At 40.2% G+C, this 21,210-nt stretch overlaps 1 protein-coding gene across 23 annotated transcripts in view; it reads left to right on the top strand.

Annotated features, from left to right (window-relative positions):
• The window catches only part of KCNMA1 (potassium calcium-activated channel subfamily M alpha 1), a 929,290-nt gene that overhangs the window by 552,957 nt on the left and 355,123 nt on the right, over positions 1–21,210 (top strand). For 4 of the 23 annotated variants that reach the window (XM_043983942.1, XM_043983943.1, XM_043983944.1 and 1 more), the window contains exon 4: positions 4,115–4,138. The exons of the other annotated variants lie outside the window; for them this stretch is intronic. In XM_043983942.1, coding sequence (XP_043839877.1) covers positions 4,115–4,138 — 24 coding nt within the window. The remainder of the gene's footprint in view (positions 1–4,114; positions 4,139–21,210) is intronic. 23 annotated transcript variants of the gene reach the window in all.

The following is a 21,210-nucleotide window of genomic DNA, read 5'->3' as shown; positions in this document are numbered from 1 at the left end:
CTCCTCTGTCTCCCTTCTCGGTCGCTTGCTCCCTCCTCTGGCTCTAGCTCTTTCACTTTTTCTACCGACCCCCCTCTCACTTAAAAAACCCTTCTCTCTCAGGAAACTCGGGCTGACCTCCCAAGTGCCCCAAGCCAATTTGCTGGCCTCTTCTGGGGTGGAATCCAAGGTTGGCTGGGGCACAGAGCCCCCATGCAGGGCGCACCTGGAGCATATCCCCACCGGGTTGAGGAGGCCAGGATGTGATATGCCCGAGGTTTGTGTGCCCAGGGGGTCAGGGAGCCCTGCGCAGAGCCCCTGAGGCTTTCTAATTTTAGCCAAAGATGGGGGTCCCCAAATCAATTCTTACAGTGCCAGACATTGTGCTAATTGGTAGGGATACAAAGAAGGGTAAAAGACAGTCCCTTCATTCAAGGAGTGAATTCACAGGCTAATGCAGAAGACAGCAATCAAACTGCTAAATACAAACAAGAGACATTCGAGATAAATTGGAGAAAATCAACAGAGGGAAAGCACTAGTTACAAGAGGGATTGGGAAAAACTTTTCTTGGAAGTTGAGAATTTAGCTGAGACCTGGAGGAAGCAAGGGAAGTTAGGAGGTAGAGAGAGATAATGAGCTCCAGGCAGAAATGGTGTATCTTGTTTGGAGAAGAAGAACAAGGAGGCCATTGTCACTTGGGGCTTTTTAAACTCTCCCTCAGAAGAAGGAAGTTCCTCATTGAGTGGTCCTGAATGATTTTTTTCTAGTTGTGTTTTAAATGTGCTATTTATCTTTTTTCTTGGATGGCCTCTGCGTAGTCAGACAGCATTCACTGCATGATGTTCTAGTTTGTATCCATACCATAAGGTCAGATGAGTCAGTTACTTCTTCCTTATGCAACGTGCAGAGTAGACTTTTTCACAACATCAGCACTTGGGCTCCTCATGGATTCTTAGCATTATCGGGAAGCTGGAACAAACTACAGTGTAATAAATGAGCATGAAACTGATGGTCATGGGCAATGTGCAAGGCTTCCTTTCTTTCTGCTTCCTCGACAAAAAAGGTCTACAGTTCCCATGGCTTGCATGGTTGTAAGACAGGCAATGTTTTCAAGGAAAAAACACCCCAGCCATAAAATTATAGTATCATAGAATTATAGATTTAGACTGGAAGGAAGAGACGCTAGAAGTCATTGATTCTAATGACATCAATTTTACAGATGAGGAAACTGAGGCTGAGAGAAGTTAAATGACTCACCCAGGATCACACTGCTAGTGTCTGATACAATATTTGGACTTAAATATCTGGGGTTCCCAACAGTAGCTCTTAAACACTATACTACCTAGGTACTTTAAAGAATCTGGTTCAAGTTCTCTCAATTAGAAGATTATTCTCATTAAAATATATAACCCCAGGGAGCAGCTAGGCAGCACAGTTTATAAAGCACCAGCCCTGGATTCAGCAGGACCTGAATTCAAATCTGGCCTCAGGCACTTGACACTTACTAGCTGTGTGACCCTGGGCAAGTCACTTAACCCTCATTGCCCTGCAAAAACAAACAAACAAACAAACAAACAAAGAAAGGAATTTAACCTTTCAGCAATGACTAAAGATCCACCATCTGTTTCACGGGGTCAGGAAGGGAGGTGAGAGGTGTGGTCAATGTGTATTTGCAGAGGATGAGCTCCTGGAGTATAGGGACTGTCTTTTGTCTGTCTCTGTATACCTAGTGCTTAGCACAGTGCCTGGCACCCAGTGAGTACTTAATAAATGCTTATTAAATGTCAGCTGCAATCCAAAGGACTCCAACTAGAGAAAGTCAGTCAATTAGGAAAGGGCTCAAGCTGTTTCCAGGCCCTGGTGTTCCATGCAATGCACAGTGGAGACCCTGTCCACCTTGGTGGGGATACCCTCGTGCCTGGAATGCTCAACTTTCTCACCTCTGCCTCAAAAAGTCCCTTACTCAGGACTAAGCTCAAGCTTTTCCTGATTCCTCCCTGCCTCCACACCCACTGTCAGCATTGTAGCTCTTTTTTCTTTCCTTTTTTTTTCTTTTGGTGAGGCAATGGGGGTTAAGTGACTTGCCCAGAGTCATACAGCTAGTGTCAAGTGTCTGAGGCCAGGTTTGAACTCAGGTCCTCTTGAATCCAGGGCCGGTGCTCTATCTACTGTGCCACCTAGCTGCCCCGGCATTCTAGCTCTTTCAATGACTTGGCGTTTATTTTGTAATCTTTCTGTGTCAGGATACATAGGTACATACATAAACACATACCTATATATATATATATATACTGATACAAATGCTCATCTATATCCATATCCATCTTGTCTCTATGGATAGACTATAACCTCCTAGAGGGTGGGCGCTGCTTCATTTTTGTCTGTGCATCATTCAGAGCCAAACACAGTTTCTGGCACATACTAGGTGTTTAATAAAGGCTGGTTAAAATGTTGATTGATGTGCTACTTAGGAAATTTCCTAAGGACAAAAGGGTCTGTTTATTTTGAAAACCAACCAATCCATAGGACATTTCCTTTTTGCAGACATATAAGTCATCTCCAGACCTGTTGTTCTTAATCATAAAGATGGGATATAGAGCACAGTATTTTCAGGTGGTGAGATCAGAGGAATGTGGAGTGAGAAATAGCGTGTTTTATTCATAACTGGATATATCATCATAATCAAGCATTCCTAGACTCTTGAACTCTACCACTGGCTGAGAGTGTAATAGTGGGTAAGCCCACTCCAAGCTTTAGCTCTCTACCATGGTGATGATAATGAGTATTAGAGATAAGAAATTTGAGCTCTGAGGAATAAATGCTTTTATAGAAACCCTAAATATGCTTCTGATTGTCATAAATTACTGGGTATCTACCATTTCCCATAGGCATTAGAACAAGGAGCAAAGGATTACAAGTTGGCAGAGAGGTCCCCCCCCCCCCCCGCCCATCTTTGAAAGGTATATCAGTTAGTTGTTCTTTAGAGAAGGAGGAGGAAGAAAGGAAAGAGATGTTCCTGCCATTGGCAAAGGATCCTGCCACAAAGAAAACTACCTGTTCAGATTCTCAGCATGGTTTCAGCATTAGGGGAGAGAAAGGAGAGGGCTTCCATGCCACATACAATCCATTTCTCCATTTGAGACCTTTGATTCTTCATGTTGTCAATCTATTGATTAATCTGTTTCAACAACAACAAAAAGGGTGCTGGACTATGTAATTCCTACCAGGGAGTTTGTTTTCTCTTTAGGCAATAGGGTCAGCTACTCTATCAGATCACCAGGGTGAGCACAATGTATCTGTTTTCTTAGACCATCCCTTTCAGTCATTCTGAACCACTCTGAATTAAAGGTAAAGGTGACTTGTATCAGGAGGATGTTTTCATAAATTCAGTTCAAGGCTATTAGCTAACCCAAAGGATACAGTGTGGTACCTGAGCACCACAAAGTTATTGCTGCCTTGAGCCATCCACCTACCCTCTTCCTTGCTAAGCTACTACCTTACTAACGCCTCAGCCCTGTGTACTGATGTTGGTGATGTTTTTGTTAATGGTGATGGTAGCTCACATTTATAGAGAATTTACAACATAGGGAGTGCTTACTTATTTCACTACAACCCTGTGAGGTAGGTGGCAATAGGTCAATAGCAAGTCTACTGGGGAAGGTTTAAGGTGTTGGCATCTAATTGTCTCCACGTTTATCTGACCAGCCTCAGCTCTACCTCTCATCCTAGAGCTGTAACCACGGGAAATCACAGTGTATCTTTATATAACTGATGCCTCGCTTTTCCTGAATTTTCAAAACATCTTGGAAATTATGGTTTACTTGGGAAAAAAATAAACCTCTAATGAGCTCATTTGGTTAAACAAAATGCTGACTTGCCCATTAAAGGATGACCAGGGAAATATCAGCTCATTAAAGTAATTAATAGTTCTGCTTCCTCCTCCCTCCAACTCCTCTTCTCCTTTCCCTTCTCCCCTTCTTCTTCTCCCTCCTCTTCCTCCTCCTAAGCGCTGCCCTTCTGCGCGTGTAATGCTGGCTCCTTGTACAGTGTTCTGTTTACAGTGGTATGAACATTCTTCGCCCGTGTCTTTCATTGCTGAAGTAACCCACCTCTCTCATATCAACTCTTACCTAGGAGCCGCACTGCAGACTCTTTGATGTAGGTCTTTTTTGCATGGCAGCAGAGGCCAATCTGTGGTTCCATTGCATGATGCAACCTCACCCTTTGGGTTGTCTCCGCTGGGATTAACTAGATTTTCTCCCTGCATCGGCCATGCATGCTGACGTGCTTCTCCTGATGGCCACTGAATGCAGTGAGCACCAAACGCATGCAGTCAACCAAAACAGCTAACATTCTTAATCTATGGAAGCATTGGCTTGGAGAACTCTGCTCTGAAATTCGGATAGGGCCTTATTAATCATGAGATGCCCCAAAACATATTATCCCTAGGAGACTGAAGGATAAAAGCAGTTGGAAAAAGAGAGTTTGATGCACCCTTTCTCCCACTGGAAAGCAGATGCTCCCCTACCCCAGGGTAGGGAATTTGATAGACCCAGTTTGTTGAATGACCTCTACCTCTCACCTATACCTTCCCAGAGTGCAAGTGGATGCACCTATATGGATAAGCATTACAGCTATCCTTTCTCATTTTGCTAGACAACTGTAACCATGGCATCATTTACCCCTCCTGGTCCTTGGATTTTATTATTATTTTAGGCAGATGAGGGAGGTTGAGCCAAAAGCTCTGGAAAATACAGTTGGCTATGCTTATTTGTCTGAATTTCTCCTGCTCAGAATTGCCATTGCCCACCACCCCCATAGAACTATTAAGAATGGTAGCTCTAACCTGTAACAAACACAATGTTTTGGAGACGTGAATTGGAATTGCACTTAACATTTTTTATGAGTGGGTATGATCCTATCTCCTCATGGTGACATCAAAGCCTCTTTTTATTGCAGGTCTGTTTGGCAGTCCTTTCAAAAAAAAAGGATGATTAAAAAAAAAAAGAAATGTATATTTTCCTCTTTCCTACGTGAAGTAGCTAGGACATGCATTAAGAAAACATGATTCTTTCTCTCTCAGATATGCAGTATTTATGAAAGAAGAAAAACAAGAGTGGCTAAAAATTGGGTCGATCTTTGATTGCTGACCCTGTATTCCCTGGCTGGGTATAAGGGTCTGGAGAGAGTTGCCAATTGTTGGGATTTAAGATGCAATACCAGGAATTCTTTAGCCAAAAAGACTTGCTCTACTGCACTATACTATTATAAGGGAACTAAAATCGAAAAGATGCATCATGATATAGTGGGAAGAACACTGGGCGCTAAAGTCTGAGGGCCTGGGTTCACATCTCTTCTTTGACATTGATCACCTGTATGGCCTTGGTCAAGTCATGTGACGGCTCATGCCTCAGTTTCCTCATAAAATGGAAGAGTTAGATTAATTGGCCTCTAAAGAATCTTCTAACTCTATATCACTGATCCTATTGTAAGAAAATAAAAATGTGTGTATGTAGATATAATTTATAGTTACAATTTCTCAAATGCAGAGAATAGTGTAGAACTCAAAATGTTTACATATGCTTATCTGATTCATCTTATGAAGCACAATTTTTTCCCTGAAAACGTTTTTTTTCCAGAAACCGAAAACCATCACCTCTCTGAAATGGAAACTTTTCTTAAGCCAGAGAAGGCAGATGGAGGTGATCAAAATGACAAAGGAAACAAATGAAGAAACAAACAATCCCAGCCAACATCTATCTTGGTCTGAGATTCAACATGGAAACACAAGTATAGTAGTAGGAGAAGTCAAGTCTAGAGAAAACCACAGAGTTCGAGTCAGAATTCAACATGGTAAGAGGAAGCAAGAAAAACATTGCAATAGAAAAGAAGGTTCTTTAAGGTCTCTTGGAAGCCATGCAGCTGCTCATACAAGCTCCAAGTCCTCACCTTAGAAGGTCATTCAAAGCTTCAATACAAAGTATTCAGCATCCAGAAGGAGGGTGGCAATGATCCCATATATACTGTATTGAGAGGACTTTGTTCAATTATGGGCACTAGATTTTAGGAATGATTTAGGCAAGCTGGAGTAGAACCCCAAAGCATGAAGAGGGTCAGGAGAGGACAGGATAACATTCTGCATAAGCCATAGAATAATAGAATCTGAGATCTTACAACAGTGACCATGTTGTCTCATCCTATACTCTAAAAAGTGTCCTTACTCCAACATTCCCAAAGACTGGTCATCTAACATCTTCCTGAAAACATCTAATGAATGGGAACCCCTACTTCCTGAGACAGCCCACCCCACTTCCAGAAAGTTTTCATTGTCAGCAAGATTTTGGTTTTTGTCCTTTGTCTTCTTCACAACTATGCCCTTTCCCCTACAATTGTTCTTGGTTCTGCTCTATGGTGCAAACCAAAACAAATCAATACTCCCTTCTTTATTATAATCATTCTAATAGTTGAAGATAACTCTTTTGCCTGCCTTGAGTCTTCAGACTAAATATCCGCTAATTTCCTCAGTTAGTCCTCATATGAGAAGGACTCAAAGCCATTCACTCTCCTGATTGCCTTAAGGATTGGTATTCCAGAGGTGGTCTGATTAGGGCTGAACCCTGCGAGACGAGACCATCTTGTTCCTGGAGGTCATGCGTCTCTTAATGCTGTCAACATTTCATCAACTTCTTTCCTATTTTTTTTTTTTGGACTATCAGATCACATTTTAAAAATCAAACTTCCAGGGGGAAGCTAGAAGGCACAGTAGATAAAGCACTGGCCCTGGAGTCAGGAGGACCTGAGTTCAGATATGGCCTCAGACACTTGACACTAGTTGTGTGATCCTGGGCAAGTCACTTAACTCCAATTTCCTCACCAAAAAACAAAAGCATACTTCCAGCCCCCTCCTCCCTCCCAAGTCTTTTCTAGACAAACTGCTATTTCAACTTGCCTCCTTCTGCACTTAGGAAACTGATTTTTTTTTCTTTTGAGAATCTGGAATCAAATTCCAGCTTTAGGTTACTTCACTTACTGCCTTTGTGAGGCTGTTCTCTGGACTTCAATTTCCTTATGCGGAAAATGGATGAAGGGGTTGGAACAAAAGGTTCCTTCCAGCTCTAAATGTAAGATCTTTGGATGTACAACTTTGCATTTATTCCTATTAAATTTCATTTTATTAGATTCAATGAAATGTTCTAGCTGTTCAAGACCTTTTGGATCTTGCCTGTCATCCAGTGGACCAACTATCCCCCATACCCCTATTTCCTCTGCGAATTTAATGAGTCTAGGCATCTATGCTGCTACCCAGCTCATTGATAAAAATAGTAAACAGTATATGATCAAACACAGACCCCTGGGGCACTTCTTTGAAGATGAAAAGATGACCATTCATGAATACTTCTGGGGACTGGCCACCTAATTATAAGTGGAAGAAATGCGAAATGCTTATCTTGGAGGAAAGAAGACTTGGGAATTGATAGAATGACACGAAAAGTTTTCATATTCAAGATTTTGAAGGTCTAGCATATAGGCTATGGTTAGACTTCTGCTTGACTTCAGAAGGGAAAAGAAAAACTTGGAGTAATGGATGGAAATTGAAGGGAGACAGATCTTGACTTGATATAAAAACTTTCTAACCATTAGTGCTATCCAGAAGTCGAATGTGCTAATGTGGAGAACAGTGGGGTCAGTCGGCAGTCTTCAGACAGAGGATTGTTCATTTGTTATGTATACTTTAGAGGTAATTGAGATCAGAGAAGTGTATATCTGGAGTGAGGTTTTCAACCTGGAGGTCCATGATCTTAAAAAAAACTGGTAACTATATTTCAATTGTTTGGTTTCCTGTGTCTACCTATGTTATTTTATGGCTTTCAAAACATTATTTTGAGGTTTCTATTAGCATTCATAGGGCTGCCAAAGAGGTTTGCAACACAACAAAGGTTAAGAATCCTGCTCTGGAGTTTGAAAGTATCAAAGAGGTCATCTAGTCTAACATCCCCATTTCACAGTGAAGAAACTGAGGCCGAGAGGGGTTATATGATTTGCTCAAAGTCACACAGGTAATAGGTAGCAGGGCTAGGATTTGAACTCAGGTCTTGGGACCCCAAGTTCATTTTCTTTCCATTGCATCATGTTGCCTCCAGGGGGCACTATCAACTCTGAGATTCAATTCCTTCATTTCATTTAAAGTATATGACTGGGGCAGCTAGGTGGCACAGTGGATAAAGGACAGGCCTAAATCTGGCCTCAAACACTTGATACTTACTAGCTGTGTGATCCTGGGCAAGTCACTTAACCCTCCTTGCCCCGCAAAAAAATAAAATTTAATTTAAAAAATGTAAGACGTATATGACTTTTCTTTTTGGAACTGAATTTCATTGGATCTCAAGAATATGTCTAAATTGGAATATTTAAGAGACTTCCGTGTCTAAGATGTCGGTCAAAGACAAACCCAAGATGCATTCTTTTTCTTTCCTTGAACAATGAAGGTATAATTGTTTCCATTTTCTGGTGTAAAAAAAAAAAAAAGACAAGCTAGGACTTTTCACTGTTATTATATTAAAAAAAAGATGTCAAAAACAAAGACATCATAATTATCTCTTAGCATCACATAGAAATCCATGTGCAACTTTTAACAACAAACACCGGTGTCCTGGTGATGAATATTTATGTTCGGTGACAGCATTTCCTATTCTTTTGCGTCAAGCAGCAGCTAATTGGAACAACTATCACTGGGCCCTGTGGAGTGGTGCCAGGCTCGGGGAGCTGGTGCTCAGTTGGAAAGCTCACTCAAATGGGTCCCCGGGGGATTTTGTGTTGATGCTTCCTGTATAGATGTGGAGGTGACTGGTAGATACTGAGCGATTGAAACATTGTGTGGGTTGCAGATATATTTGTGGTGTTTCTAGGGTGATGGGATGGATCTGGAGAAGAGAGATTCAGAGATGTGGTGTCTATTTCCCATATCCTCTGCACTCTCGAGGGGATAGAATGCCTTTCTTGGAGCTGTACTTTCAAGTAGGTTTTGGGCCTTGACCCACGAGCCAGTGGGACTGGGCAGGAAACAGGTAAGCTCAGGGTTGCTCGTTTAGGTCACGAGGAGGCAGAAACAAGAGAACAGGACAGATGTCAAGGTCAGATGGTTTGGGTAAACTGGAGCCGAGGAAATACCTAACAGTGGAGGAAATATCTAGTCCTTCGTCTGAGTAGTGAGTGATAATGGCTAGGTAATCCACAGGGCATCATCAAGAACCAAGGCAGCTCCTGGGGTTTACAATATTTATAGTTGCCAGAAATGGCCCTAGGCAACATTTCCTTCCAACAAGTGTTCAGGAGCTCCTGAAGCTTTAGTACTAAGACAGCTCCAGTCTCTGGTCTCCTTCCTTGCCCCATCAGGCTCAGTCCTTTGCATATAAAGGTACCTCATTTGTTTCTGACCGGCTCTCCTGGTTTCTACCCTTTGGATGGACTCACTCTAAGGTACAGGGAAGGGTCCAAGTTTTCTGTAAGCTTAAAGGCTGGACATTGATATCTTCCTTGCACATTTCATTTCTCTCAAAGGGATCCCAAGAGGAAGCAGGTTGCTCTGTATTCTAAGCAAGCTCTTCATTCTTTCTGTTTGGAGGCAGTGAGTCTTCCATTTTCTGCTTTTCAGGTGTGCTTTTCTCCTGGGAAAGAGGTCACACAAAGTCCAGCTGCCAGCTTTTAGATAAACTGCATTCTTACAGATTTTCTTTGAAAGTTAGAGCCATCTCTTCCTTTCTGGGCCCTTCCCTAGCTCCACAAATTCAGTAGATGTTTTCTCCTGGGGGTCCACAGGGCTAAGAATTAGGAGACTCTAATGAGTACTGATCAAGGATTTTGGAGTCGAGACCAGAATTCAAATTCTCGCACTCCTAGTTACTACCTAGGTGACCTTCCCTAATAAGGTCACTTTGCCTCTCTGAATCTCAGTTATCTGTAAAATGGGGATGATAATAATTACATTGTTTAGCTCAGAGAGTTGTAAGAAGTGTCCTTGGTAAACTTTAATACACTTTAGTACACTATGTTAATTACAAACTGCTGTATTTCTGAGAAATTCCTTTATCTCCTCTTCTCCTTTAACCCCTGAAATTCCATGTTTTCCACTCCTGGGTAGCTAAGGGACAGAAAAAGGCATGAACTTAGTGAGATAGGAACAAAGAAAGACAGATTCTCTTCCCTTATTTCACTCAAGCTCTCATGTTCCTGAGTAGTGGAAGGTGGGTAGAAGGGCTACAGATAACAGAGGAGGCAGCTACAAGAGAACACACCAAATTTCATGGTCAGGTGATTTTTCTGAACTGTAGTTTTGGAAATACCTAACAATGGAGGAGAGGTATAGTCCCTGATTTAAGCTAGATTAAAATTGCACTAAGACTTTTGGGCCATCCTGTGTATTTGAATACATGCAAAGGGGTCAAAGTGCAGTGTGAACCCAGGTCTTTCCATCTCCAAGTCCAATGCATTATCCATTATACCATACTGGGTGCTGGGGTAGAATGATTGTTCTAGAGTTAGTTTTTGTTTTAAGATCAAGTAATCAATCAACAAACATTTATTAAGCACCTACTAAGCGCCAGTCACCATGCTAAGAACTAGGGGATGCACAGAGGCAAAAGACAGTCCCTTCCTTCAAGGAGCTTACAATCTACTAATGATACCAACAATTTTGCGATTTGTTAAACTGCTAACTTCTTCCTCTGATACTGTCATTTACCTCCATCCCATCCTGCACCTCACTTTATATTCCTTTGGAGTATTTCATAAAACAGTTTAAAAAATGTCATACTTGCTACCAATTAGGAGTAAAGGGAAGCTAAAAGAATCCTGGTGGTCTTTTACCTTCACAGATCTTGGGACTTCAGGAACCCCGAAATGGGTGAGAGAATGGTAGATAGAAACCTGAAGGATGGCCCAAAATGCAAATACTTGGGCTTCTGGGTGGGAAAAATAGGTAAATGATAGATAGATAGACAGACAGACAGATAGATGATAGATAGATTATTGTTTTGCAGAGTGTAGGAAGCCTATTGACCCCTTAGCAGCACAAAGCTGGAGAAAGCTAAGCTAGAATTAATTCATGGAAGTAGGATGGGAGAATGAGTATATGTTGGCAAGGAGTTTTCAGGATAGCTTATCAAGAAATACAACAAATGTTTTTGGGGGAATCTCTTTCCAATGATGTGACATTGGTTTGTTCCCTAAAACTATTTAATGAAAACACTGACAATGAAGAAACCAACCCTTAAAACTTTTTGAAGTATCAAAGCTTGTGGGAAAGCATGCACTCCTCATGTGTAGGCTCTTTTAAGTGGAAGTGACCTTAAAAGGTCATCTATCTCATCCCCCTGCCTTTATTATTGGATTTTCCTGAACCCATGCCAGACAAATGGAAATTCTCCGATATTTAAAGACCCCCTAGAGTAAAGGCACTAAGTTGGCGTACATAGATCAGGGGTTTGTGGGTATATTTCATGGGTCTGTGAACTAGGATGAGAAAAATATTTGTAGCTTTGTTACCACTACCTTCGAACTGAAAATGCACATTTTCTTTAATTACTTAAGGATATCATTCTGAGAACAAGTCCATTCAATTCAGCAGACTGTCAGTGTGCTCCGTGAAATCCAAAAACATAAGAACCCTTGCACTAGAATAAAATCTGCCACCAGTGTGTCATAGCTCACCTAGTCAAGGAATCTCAACTAATTACTTAGCATTTATGGTAGCATAAGTGTCTCCATATCCATCGTCATTTTACCCTCTATCTATATTTAAATACCATTGGAATGGAATAGTTTAGTCCATGAACTCCAAACAAAATGTCAGTAAAATACCATGCAAATGTTAGAACTTCTTTCTTCTCACAATAGTTTATTACATATTTATATACATGAACTCCTTGAGGGAAAAGACTGTCTGTTGCCACTTTTTGTAACCTCAGTACTTAGCACAATGCCTTGCACATAGTAGGTTCTTAATAATAAATGTTTATTGATTGATTTTATTTTAGAGAATTCCTAGTTTGGAAAATTCACTCACCAGTGTAGATTATAACCTATCTAGGCATTGCTAGTTAAGCTAGGGGCATTGAGAGTTTAAATAACTCCTCCAGGGCCACAGGGATAGTAAGTGTCAGAACTTGAACCCTGGTTTTCTTGGTTCCAATTCAACATTATCAATTATGCAACGTTACCTCTCCTCTTCCATATGTGGTATGACATTTGTACTGAATTTTTACTTTCTGATGAGAAAACAAATCATATGGAGCAAAAGCAGGTTGCAAAAATAATTGAATTTATTTTTGTCCAGTTGAATTCTATATTCTTCATTTTTTGTTTTTAATAAGTTGTATTCATATCTTTTGTTTTAAACCACTTAAATATCACTTCTATTCCTCCCTCTCCCCCTCCCACAGAACCATCCCCTATAACAAAGAGTTTTGAAAAACAGGAGGGGAAAAACAGGTCATAGTTTCTTACTTGATCATTGACTGCTACTTTTACACATCAAACAATAAGCAAATATTTATTAAGTGCTTACTATGTGTCAGACATGGTGTTGAACACTGGGAATACAAAGAAAATTTGTAACAAATAATCCCTGCCCTCAAGGACCTTACATTCTATATTCACATATATAAATTAGAACATAAGCCAAAAAAAAAATGACCTACATAAAGTCACACAAGTATTAGATATTTGAACCCTGCTCTTCCTGACTCCCAATCCAGCTAGAGAGATATCCACCACATCACACTACTTTGGGTAGTAAGGTAGAATAAATGAATTTCTTAGATTTGATGGTGAGTACCATGATCTTTTTTACCAAAAATAAAGGGCATGGACCCTATCAGTAGGTAGGTCAAGGAAAAAGACTCCTGGAGAAAATGCCATCTCCATTAAGCCTTAAAAGAAACAGACAAATGACTCCAGAGAAGTCAGAGGTGGGCAAAGAGAGCATCCCCATTATGGAGAACAGCCGGGACAAAAGTATGGAATTGGGAAACTTGGATTCAGTGATATGCTGTATCCATTGCCTACTGGCTGACAACCATTGTTAAATAGCATTTACACCCCAAACGTTAGCAAGTGCTACCAATCAGGACTTGATTTATACTTTTGTTGATTGTCTAGACCTAAGAAAGTGATGGAGAAAATGCTATGAGTACAGATTAACCGTAATATCCACAGGGGACATTTCCCCATTGAGATCCAGTTGTTAAACATTTACATCCTCCATATATTCATTAAGTAGCTGGGGAACTAGAACATCATTGAGGCACATTTGATCTTAGATGTGTTAAAAAGGGGAAACTTCGTGAGAGGGTGATTGATTACAAATGGGGAGGAGGAAATGCCAGCGAGTCAATTTTATCAGACACTTATTAAGCACCCACTATGAGCCAGGTCCCCTGCTAAGCTCTGGGCACACAAAGACAAAAAAAAAAAAAAAAAAAAGGACAGGTTGAATCTTTAGGGAGCTTGATATATACAAAACAGTATGTACAGCCTAAAATACAAGGAGGGTATGAAAGGCTTCATAGTGGAGATACCATTGGAGTTAAGTTTTATGGTCCCCTCACCAACCCAATCCAAATCCCACCATCTAGGTTGGGCCATGCCTGATCAGCCAATACACATCTACATGTCTCCTCGCTTTGTAGAGATGAGCTATCTTGCCTTGCTTAGGCTTTTCCACTGGTATTTGGTACATTTTCTCCCTTTGTGTATCCCAGAAGAAGGTATTGTTTTGGGGTGGCTTCCGCAGTAGAAGCCTAGAACTTCGTAGTTTTTCTAAACTCCCACTATTATAATTGTTTTAATCTTCTAAGTATTACTTATTGATCTCTGGCATCTCTAAGGTCTCTGTTTTTATCTGATTCTAAACTTGGTTTTTGGGAGGGTGTGCAGGGAGGAGGGCACAGTCTGAAACTCTGGTTTCAATGATATAGGGGTAATTCCACCCCCAAACGCCTATTGACACCTCTCCGGTATTTTACAATTTTAGATAATTTTTTTGGGAGTGGTATGTTCTCAAGTGACTCCCCCTTGGTCACACTGCTAGTTTGTTTCAGAGATTGGATTTAAACTGAGGTCTTCCCGGCTCCAAAGCTAGCCTTCTATACTTGTGGTCACATGACTTCTCTTTAGACATGAACCCTTCTTAATTTCCGTTCCATTCCAAAGCACTGCTTAGACACCCAGCACTAATAAGGCAGATGTTCATGTTTATTGGACCATATCTGGCTTATTGAATAGTGACTTAATTAAAAGCTTTTTTCTTTTGGAATGATTAATAGACTTATTGATGTCAAGCCCTTAAGTGAGGCCTTCCCAACAAACCCATTTAACCAATTGGCTGAAATTCAGGATGGATCAATGTTGCACCACAGCCAAAGGTATTTTTATGTTCCCATTAAAGCCCTTTTGCAAGGCCCAGAAAGACTGTTTTAAAATGAAAGAGATTCACTTAAAATAATGATAATAACAACAATAATAACAGTGGAAAAAATAATTAAAAACAAAAATAATAAAAAATAGTAAATAGAAGCAGAATGCTAATTTAGAACACAATCAATGTGGCATGCACTGAGATGATACTTACAAATCCTGGCCAAGAGATTTTACTATTTTATAAATTAAAATAACCAAACAGAATTCATTGATATAGATCCTACCGTAGGACATAAGGTGGGGGTAGTGAATAGAACACTGCATTTAAAGTCAGGAAGGCAGATTTAAATCTCATTCCTGATGCTTATTAACTATGTGACCCTAGCAAAACACTCAACCACTCATGCTTTAGTTTCCTCACCTGTAAATCGGGGGTATCTGTAGTGCCTACTGCAAAGGGGTGTTTTGATACTCAACTTTTAAAAATGTAAAGCACTTTGAGAACTTTAAATCATTATCACCATCATCACATGGCTTTGAGCAGGGGTGTGGCAAGAGCCACTTGAGTGTTAAAATTCAGTGTGAGCACTCACACCTTGGAAATTGGCAAACCTGTAAATTAGGGCTTTTTATTGTTTTATTGATTGTCTAGAGTTAAGAAAGTGATGGAGAAAATATTAATAACACAAATTCAACTTTTTAAAAAATCTGCCCACAGGTACATTTTCCCTCCTTCAGATCCAGTTGTCAAACATTTACCAGTGTGCCCCTGGCTTTAAGGTTTACAAAGCACTTTCCAAATACTATATCATTTGATCCTCTCTCTAAGCCTGTGAGGTAGGTACTATTATAACATCATTCTACAGATGATGAAATCAAGGCACAGAGAGATTAAGTAACTTGCCTGAGGTCACACAGCTGAGAAGTGAGGCTGAATTTGAATTCAGGATTTTCTATTTCTGGACCTCACTGCTGATTTCATCAGTACAAGAAACTCCCCAAGAAGAAACTGTTTCTCCAACACAGATTGGCACTCACTCTGCAATATTTAGTCTTCGAGAGTCGTGTGAGACACTGAGAAGTCAGATGACTTGTTCAGTGTCACACAAGTCCAGAGGAAGGACATGAAGCCTGGTCTTCCTTGACCTGAAGGCCAACTCTGCCCTATATTCAGGGTGCTACCCATTAACTTTACACTGTGGAAACACTGAGAAACACTTACTTGTATAAAAATGAGTAATTACATGATCGATAAGTCACCTTTATGTTGCATTAAGAGATACAAGATCACAGAACTCCACAGAATATGTTTCTATTTGAAATCAACTGTTTGTTTTTCATTGCTTTGTTACTGGGTTACTTCCTGTATGAACCAGAGGAAAGATATACAAGGGAAAATACACAAATATACAAAAAATATATAAGTTTATAGCCAGCCCCACTTTAGAGGTGCCCAGAGAAATTAAAGGATATGCCCCAAACCCCAAAACTAGTTAATAACAGAAGCAAGACTTAAATGTAGGGTTTTTTTTTCAGTCATGACCAACTCTTTGTGTCCCCTTTGGAGTTTTCCTGGCACAGATACTGGGGTGTTTTGCCATTTCCTTCTCCAACTCATTTTACAGATGAGGAACTGAGGCAAACAGGGCTAAGTAACTTGCCCAGGGTCACACAGCTAGTAAGTATCTGAGGCCTGCTTTGAATTCAGGTATTCCTGACTTCAGGCCTGGTGCTTTATCCACCTAGCCACCCCAAAATGTAGGGCTACCAACTCCTAAGTCTAAAAGTCCTTCCTTTATACCCTGTAGTTTCTAACAAAGCCAGGGAAGGAATTATGGGAAATGAGGAGGCTCAATGTAAAAGCTTGCCTTAATCTTGGTAGTTTGGGGAAAGAAGTTTGGGAAGGAATGTGTGGGTGTTCTAATAGGAACACCTCACAGAACTGCAGATCTATGCTATTTTATTGGCAATTTGCATTTTAGTATCATTAGGGACAGTGATACAGTGGAAAGACTGATGTTTGAGTCGGATTATTTCATTCTTACCTCTGCCAGTTACCACCTTTGTGGTCTTGAACATCTCTGGACTTCAGTTTCTTCATCTGAAAAATTAAGTAGGTGAACCATGTTACAGATGAGATTCCTTTCATCAGCTGATCTGTTCCCATGTCTGACAATGTTATTGTCTTATGAAAAATTTCTATTACCATAATCAATTATCTTAAAGTACCTAGCTGCTAAGCCCTAGAAAGTTCTTAACTAACTAGTTATCTCAGATTTAAAATATGGTACTACTAATAATGATGATAATTCTTATTTTAGAGTGCATAATGCTTTTTACATTCAAAAAATATCAGCTTGCCTTTTTTTTCCTAAAAACTATTTGTTATATAGGATGTATCACAGGGAGGGGAAGGAAAAGAAACTCAGGGGATACCATGGTAATGGAAGAAACAGAAAACATCAATAAAGAATTATTAAAATAAAATAAATCAACTTGCTTAGCATCCTAATAAGCTACAAGCAGAGTTTTTTTGCTCATTTTGCATATGCAAAAGCTGAAGTACAATCACTTAGAGGCAGAGAAAGACCTCAAGGCTTATAGTTTATTCTCCTACCGACTAGCAAATTCCTGACTCTGGGTTTTCTCCACAGAATATGACTATCAAAGCTATTTCATATCAGCTATCTCATATCATAGTTATTGCTATTAACAGGAAGGAAAATATGTTTACATAGGGATGCTTATTTTGCACTGCTTAATATAGAATATGTGAACTTAAAGAAAATGGTAACTTGGAGCCCAGAAGACAGAATGAGGACCTTTTTGTGGAAAAAATATAGAGTGAAATGTGGGCTTTAATAAGAGAAAAAGATAATCTTAAAAGTAAGGATTATCCAACAGTATAATAACTATTGTTTCAGGAGGTAGTGGGTTCCCTTTCATTGAAGATAAAGACCATGGTAGGTTGTGTTGTAAAGGAAATTCTTGTACAGGAATTCATTGGCCTAGATAGGCTCTGGGTCCCTTGCAATTCCCATGTTCTAGAATTCTGATTCAATGAATTAGCTCCTAGATGGTAGTCACAGAAGCATGAAAGAGAAATCAGAGAATCCATGGGCTAGTCTTATCTACTAAAAGTTTTCTGGTTTTGAGTTGGCTAGTTCCTAATGAACAGATTTGGGGATGTTCCCAGAATAAGAGATCACTGAGCAAAGATTTTGGCTATTAATGCTGTTCCACACAATATTAATTCATTTATTCACCCAACACCTGTGTGTTCATCATTAAATGGAAGCATAAAGGGTGATTTTAAATTGCCTTCCTGGGTGACCTGGGTGAGCCTGACAGGAAAAAGCACGAATATCCTTTGGGATAGTTCAACCTTGATCATTTTCAATGTAAGTATTCTCATTAAATGGCTTATTAGGAAAATGTTACTGGTGGTTCTATTAAAAGGTTCTGATGGCTCATTGGGACATAAAGATTAAATCTTGAGTTCTCAATGGTTATGGCTGCTGAGTGACAACTCTGATTAATTCTATCAAACTAGAAAAGCCTTAAGAATGGGCATACCAATGGATTTTGTCTTTGCTGCTATAAGATTAACTTCATTAGGTTCAGCAAGACTCATCTCTAGAATTTTGCCCACCAGTTGGTGATTCTGGTTTTGTACATAGATGCTTTTACAGTGGCCTCCTAATATGCTCCAGTGGCATCACTGAAAGAAACAAGTAAAACAATGAAATGACAGATCTTTTATAGTATTGTAGTAAATATTTATTTAGTACCCTTTAGGTGCCAAATATTATTGTGTGGGCTTTGGGGGAAAACTGAGAAGAACACAAGATCTCTATCCTGCCCTCTATAATCAAAGGGGTTTAAAATCCATTTGAAGAAATGTCAGACAATGTGAAACTAATGAATATGGAAATGCTTGTTGAATAATAAATAGTATAACATGTAATTAAATGTGAAACAATTCGTGCAAACTCTAAATGTTATAAGAGTTTAGGAAAGTGGAAAATAAATGAGGATTGGAGGAATAAGGAAGATGTTTAATGAATGAACCAACAACAAAAAACATGAACTAAGAACCCTTAAGTCCTAGGTTCCTAGTCCCAGCTCCATTAGTAATTTGCCATGTTACCTCATGTGGCCATCTTTTCCCCTCTGATTCAGTTTCCTCTGTAATTTGAAGGAGTGGAAGTAGATATATTGCAGGTCTCTTCTAGTTTGGAACAATCTGATCTGAGTCTGTGAGGACTGAAATTTGAGCCAGATTTCCAGTAGTCAGAGAAGGATAAAGAGGAGAGAATGCTGGATTTGAACTTAGAGGACCTGGGTTCAAATCTTGGCTCTGCAGCTTATAAATCTATGTGATCTTGGGATATTTCACCTCTCTGAGCCTTATTTTCCTTACCTGTAAAATGAGAGGATAAGGCAAATGACCACTCAGAACCCTTAGAGCTATATACATTATGAGAATGGCTATTCTAAGAGTGATACCTTGGGATAAACATGGAATACTTAGGAACCATGAGATGAACCTGATGGGCATGGGCAGGGCATTCTAAGGATGATAGGAAATAAGGTTAAATCATTTTGGAGTGGTTAAATGAAAGAAGACCTTAAGCATTAGCCAGAGGAATTAGATCTGGGGCATTGGGAACTATGAGAAAGCAGTGGTCTACACAGGGTAGTGCTAAAGATCAATTTCACTCCTACATAGTGAATGACAGAGGAGAGACTGGGGTCAGTCACTAAGTATGTATTAAAACTCCAACTATGTGCTGGGTACTGTGCTAACCATTGGGGGATACAAAGAAAGGCAAAAGATGGTTCTTGATTTCAAGAAGCTCACAATCTAATGGGGGAATCAGGAAGACCAGCTCATTGCACATTACAGGAGTAGATTTTTAAGGGCCTGAACTGGGAGTGAGGTAGGATGGTAGTCATGTGAATGGAGAGGCCAGCACTCAATTAAAATAAAAGACATATATAGGGGGCAGCTAGGTGGTGCAGTGGATAAAGCACCGGCCCTGGATTCAGGAGTACCTGAGTTCAAATCCGGCCTCAGACACTTGACACTTACTAGCTGTGTGACCCTGGGCAAGTCACTTAAGAGGGAGGAAGGGAAGGAAGTACTCTGCATGTCTCTGAAGAGTTTTTTCATATAGTTTTTGTTTTTCATTAAGTCCCTTTCCCACTGTCAGAACATCCATATGGGCATCCACGTGCATGCGTGCCCATGTGGGCATACACATGGACACTTTATTGAAGAGCCTCTGATTTTCAAAATTATTTTGTCTCTAAGCTCCTTATCTTTTCTTTTTTCATTTGTAAATGATAGTCTCCTCAACTCCTCCCCACCTACACTTCATTATTTTTTTCTTTTAATCTTAAAATAAAAATGTGCTCAGCCAGCATTCTCTTCTGATTGTTAATTCGGATGCCACTGATGAGGCCCACTTAGTGTTGTAGTAATTACTTCCTATTATAGTGGTGTGTTTTCCACCCTACCCCCCCCACCCCCTTGTTCAGACCTGAAACTGAAAATATGTGCTCAACCCCTGGATCTTTGCAATTAGTTAAGTGGCATGCAGCTGGTTATCTAGGGGCAGGTCCATCCTCTTAATCATTCCTGTTTGGGTATGAAAAGAAATCTCTTTTAGCAACACCACCTGTTCTTAGTGTGGGGACGGAAGGAGCTGATTCTGTTACAGCCACACAGTAGTGGGTAGACAGCCCTGGGTCAATAAGATGGGAAAGAAGTCTTCAGAAAAGGCCATGGAAGTTTCAGAGCATGAATTCCAATCATGAAAACATTAGTGCTTACTGTGTGTGGAGGGCAGTTTGGCACAGTAGCTAGAAAGCTAGTGTGGAAGCCAGGAGAAGCCACGGTTGAAGTCTCACCCCTGATGCATACTGACTGTGTGATCCATCTCAGTGTTCTAGGGAAGCTTCCTGACACTTAAGTTTCAGAGAAGGTGCTGACCTGCTTTGCTGAGGGAGCTTCCTGACCTGGGAGGTTCCTATGCCAATGAAATCAGAGATTCAGTCCCTATTGTGATCCCTACTATGTGTGAGATCCACTGTGTGCAGAAGAGACAAACATCCTAGCACTAATTGCCATGCCTGGCACATAATTAGTGCTTTCATTCATTCACTTCATATACTTTCTTGCATTGTAAGCACTTTGTAATTGCTTTTTTAATTCATTCATTCTCCTGGCATAGGGACTTTAACAGAACAGGCATCATAAATGGTTATGGAACTGTGAATGGGAGGGGGGAGCTACAGTGGAAAGATGGTTGCTGAACCAGAGTTGTGGGCTTTGGTCTAAGTGAACTTTGATCTTTTACCTTTAAAATCTAGGGATTTACCTTCAAATCTAGGGATTCTTGGTTTGCCTGGTTAACTTTCCATTGATCTCTCATTTAGGTATCCATTGAGATCACAAAATGTTTTGTGTTTCAATAGCCCTTCTGTAAAGGCTTGTTTAGGAGACCCCCCAGTCTGAAGGCTTATTTGGATTTTGTGTGGTATGGATATGTGGGAAAAGGAGCATATCTTAATTCTGAAATGACTTCCTTTGCTTTTAAATGGGCATCTATATGTAAATCTGGGGGACATATCTTGTCAAATGGACCAGAAGGTCCTCACATGGGTGTAGAGGAATATTAAGATGCTTTCACAAGAATCTAGTCAGGGGCTTTAGACCTACCCCTCAAGTTGCTTATCTGGGTTTTAGATATCTCACCACCTCCCCCCTATTATGCCTCCTGCTTGTAAGTTGGCAGCCCAAGTCTATG

Source organism: Dromiciops gliroides, chromosome 2 (genome assembly GCF_019393635.1).
Source record: "Dromiciops gliroides isolate mDroGli1 chromosome 2, mDroGli1.pri, whole genome shotgun sequence".
Classification (NCBI taxonomy): Eukaryota; Metazoa; Chordata; class Mammalia; order Microbiotheria; family Microbiotheriidae; genus Dromiciops; species Dromiciops gliroides.
This window is presented reverse-complemented; position numbering and strand designations above follow the sequence as displayed.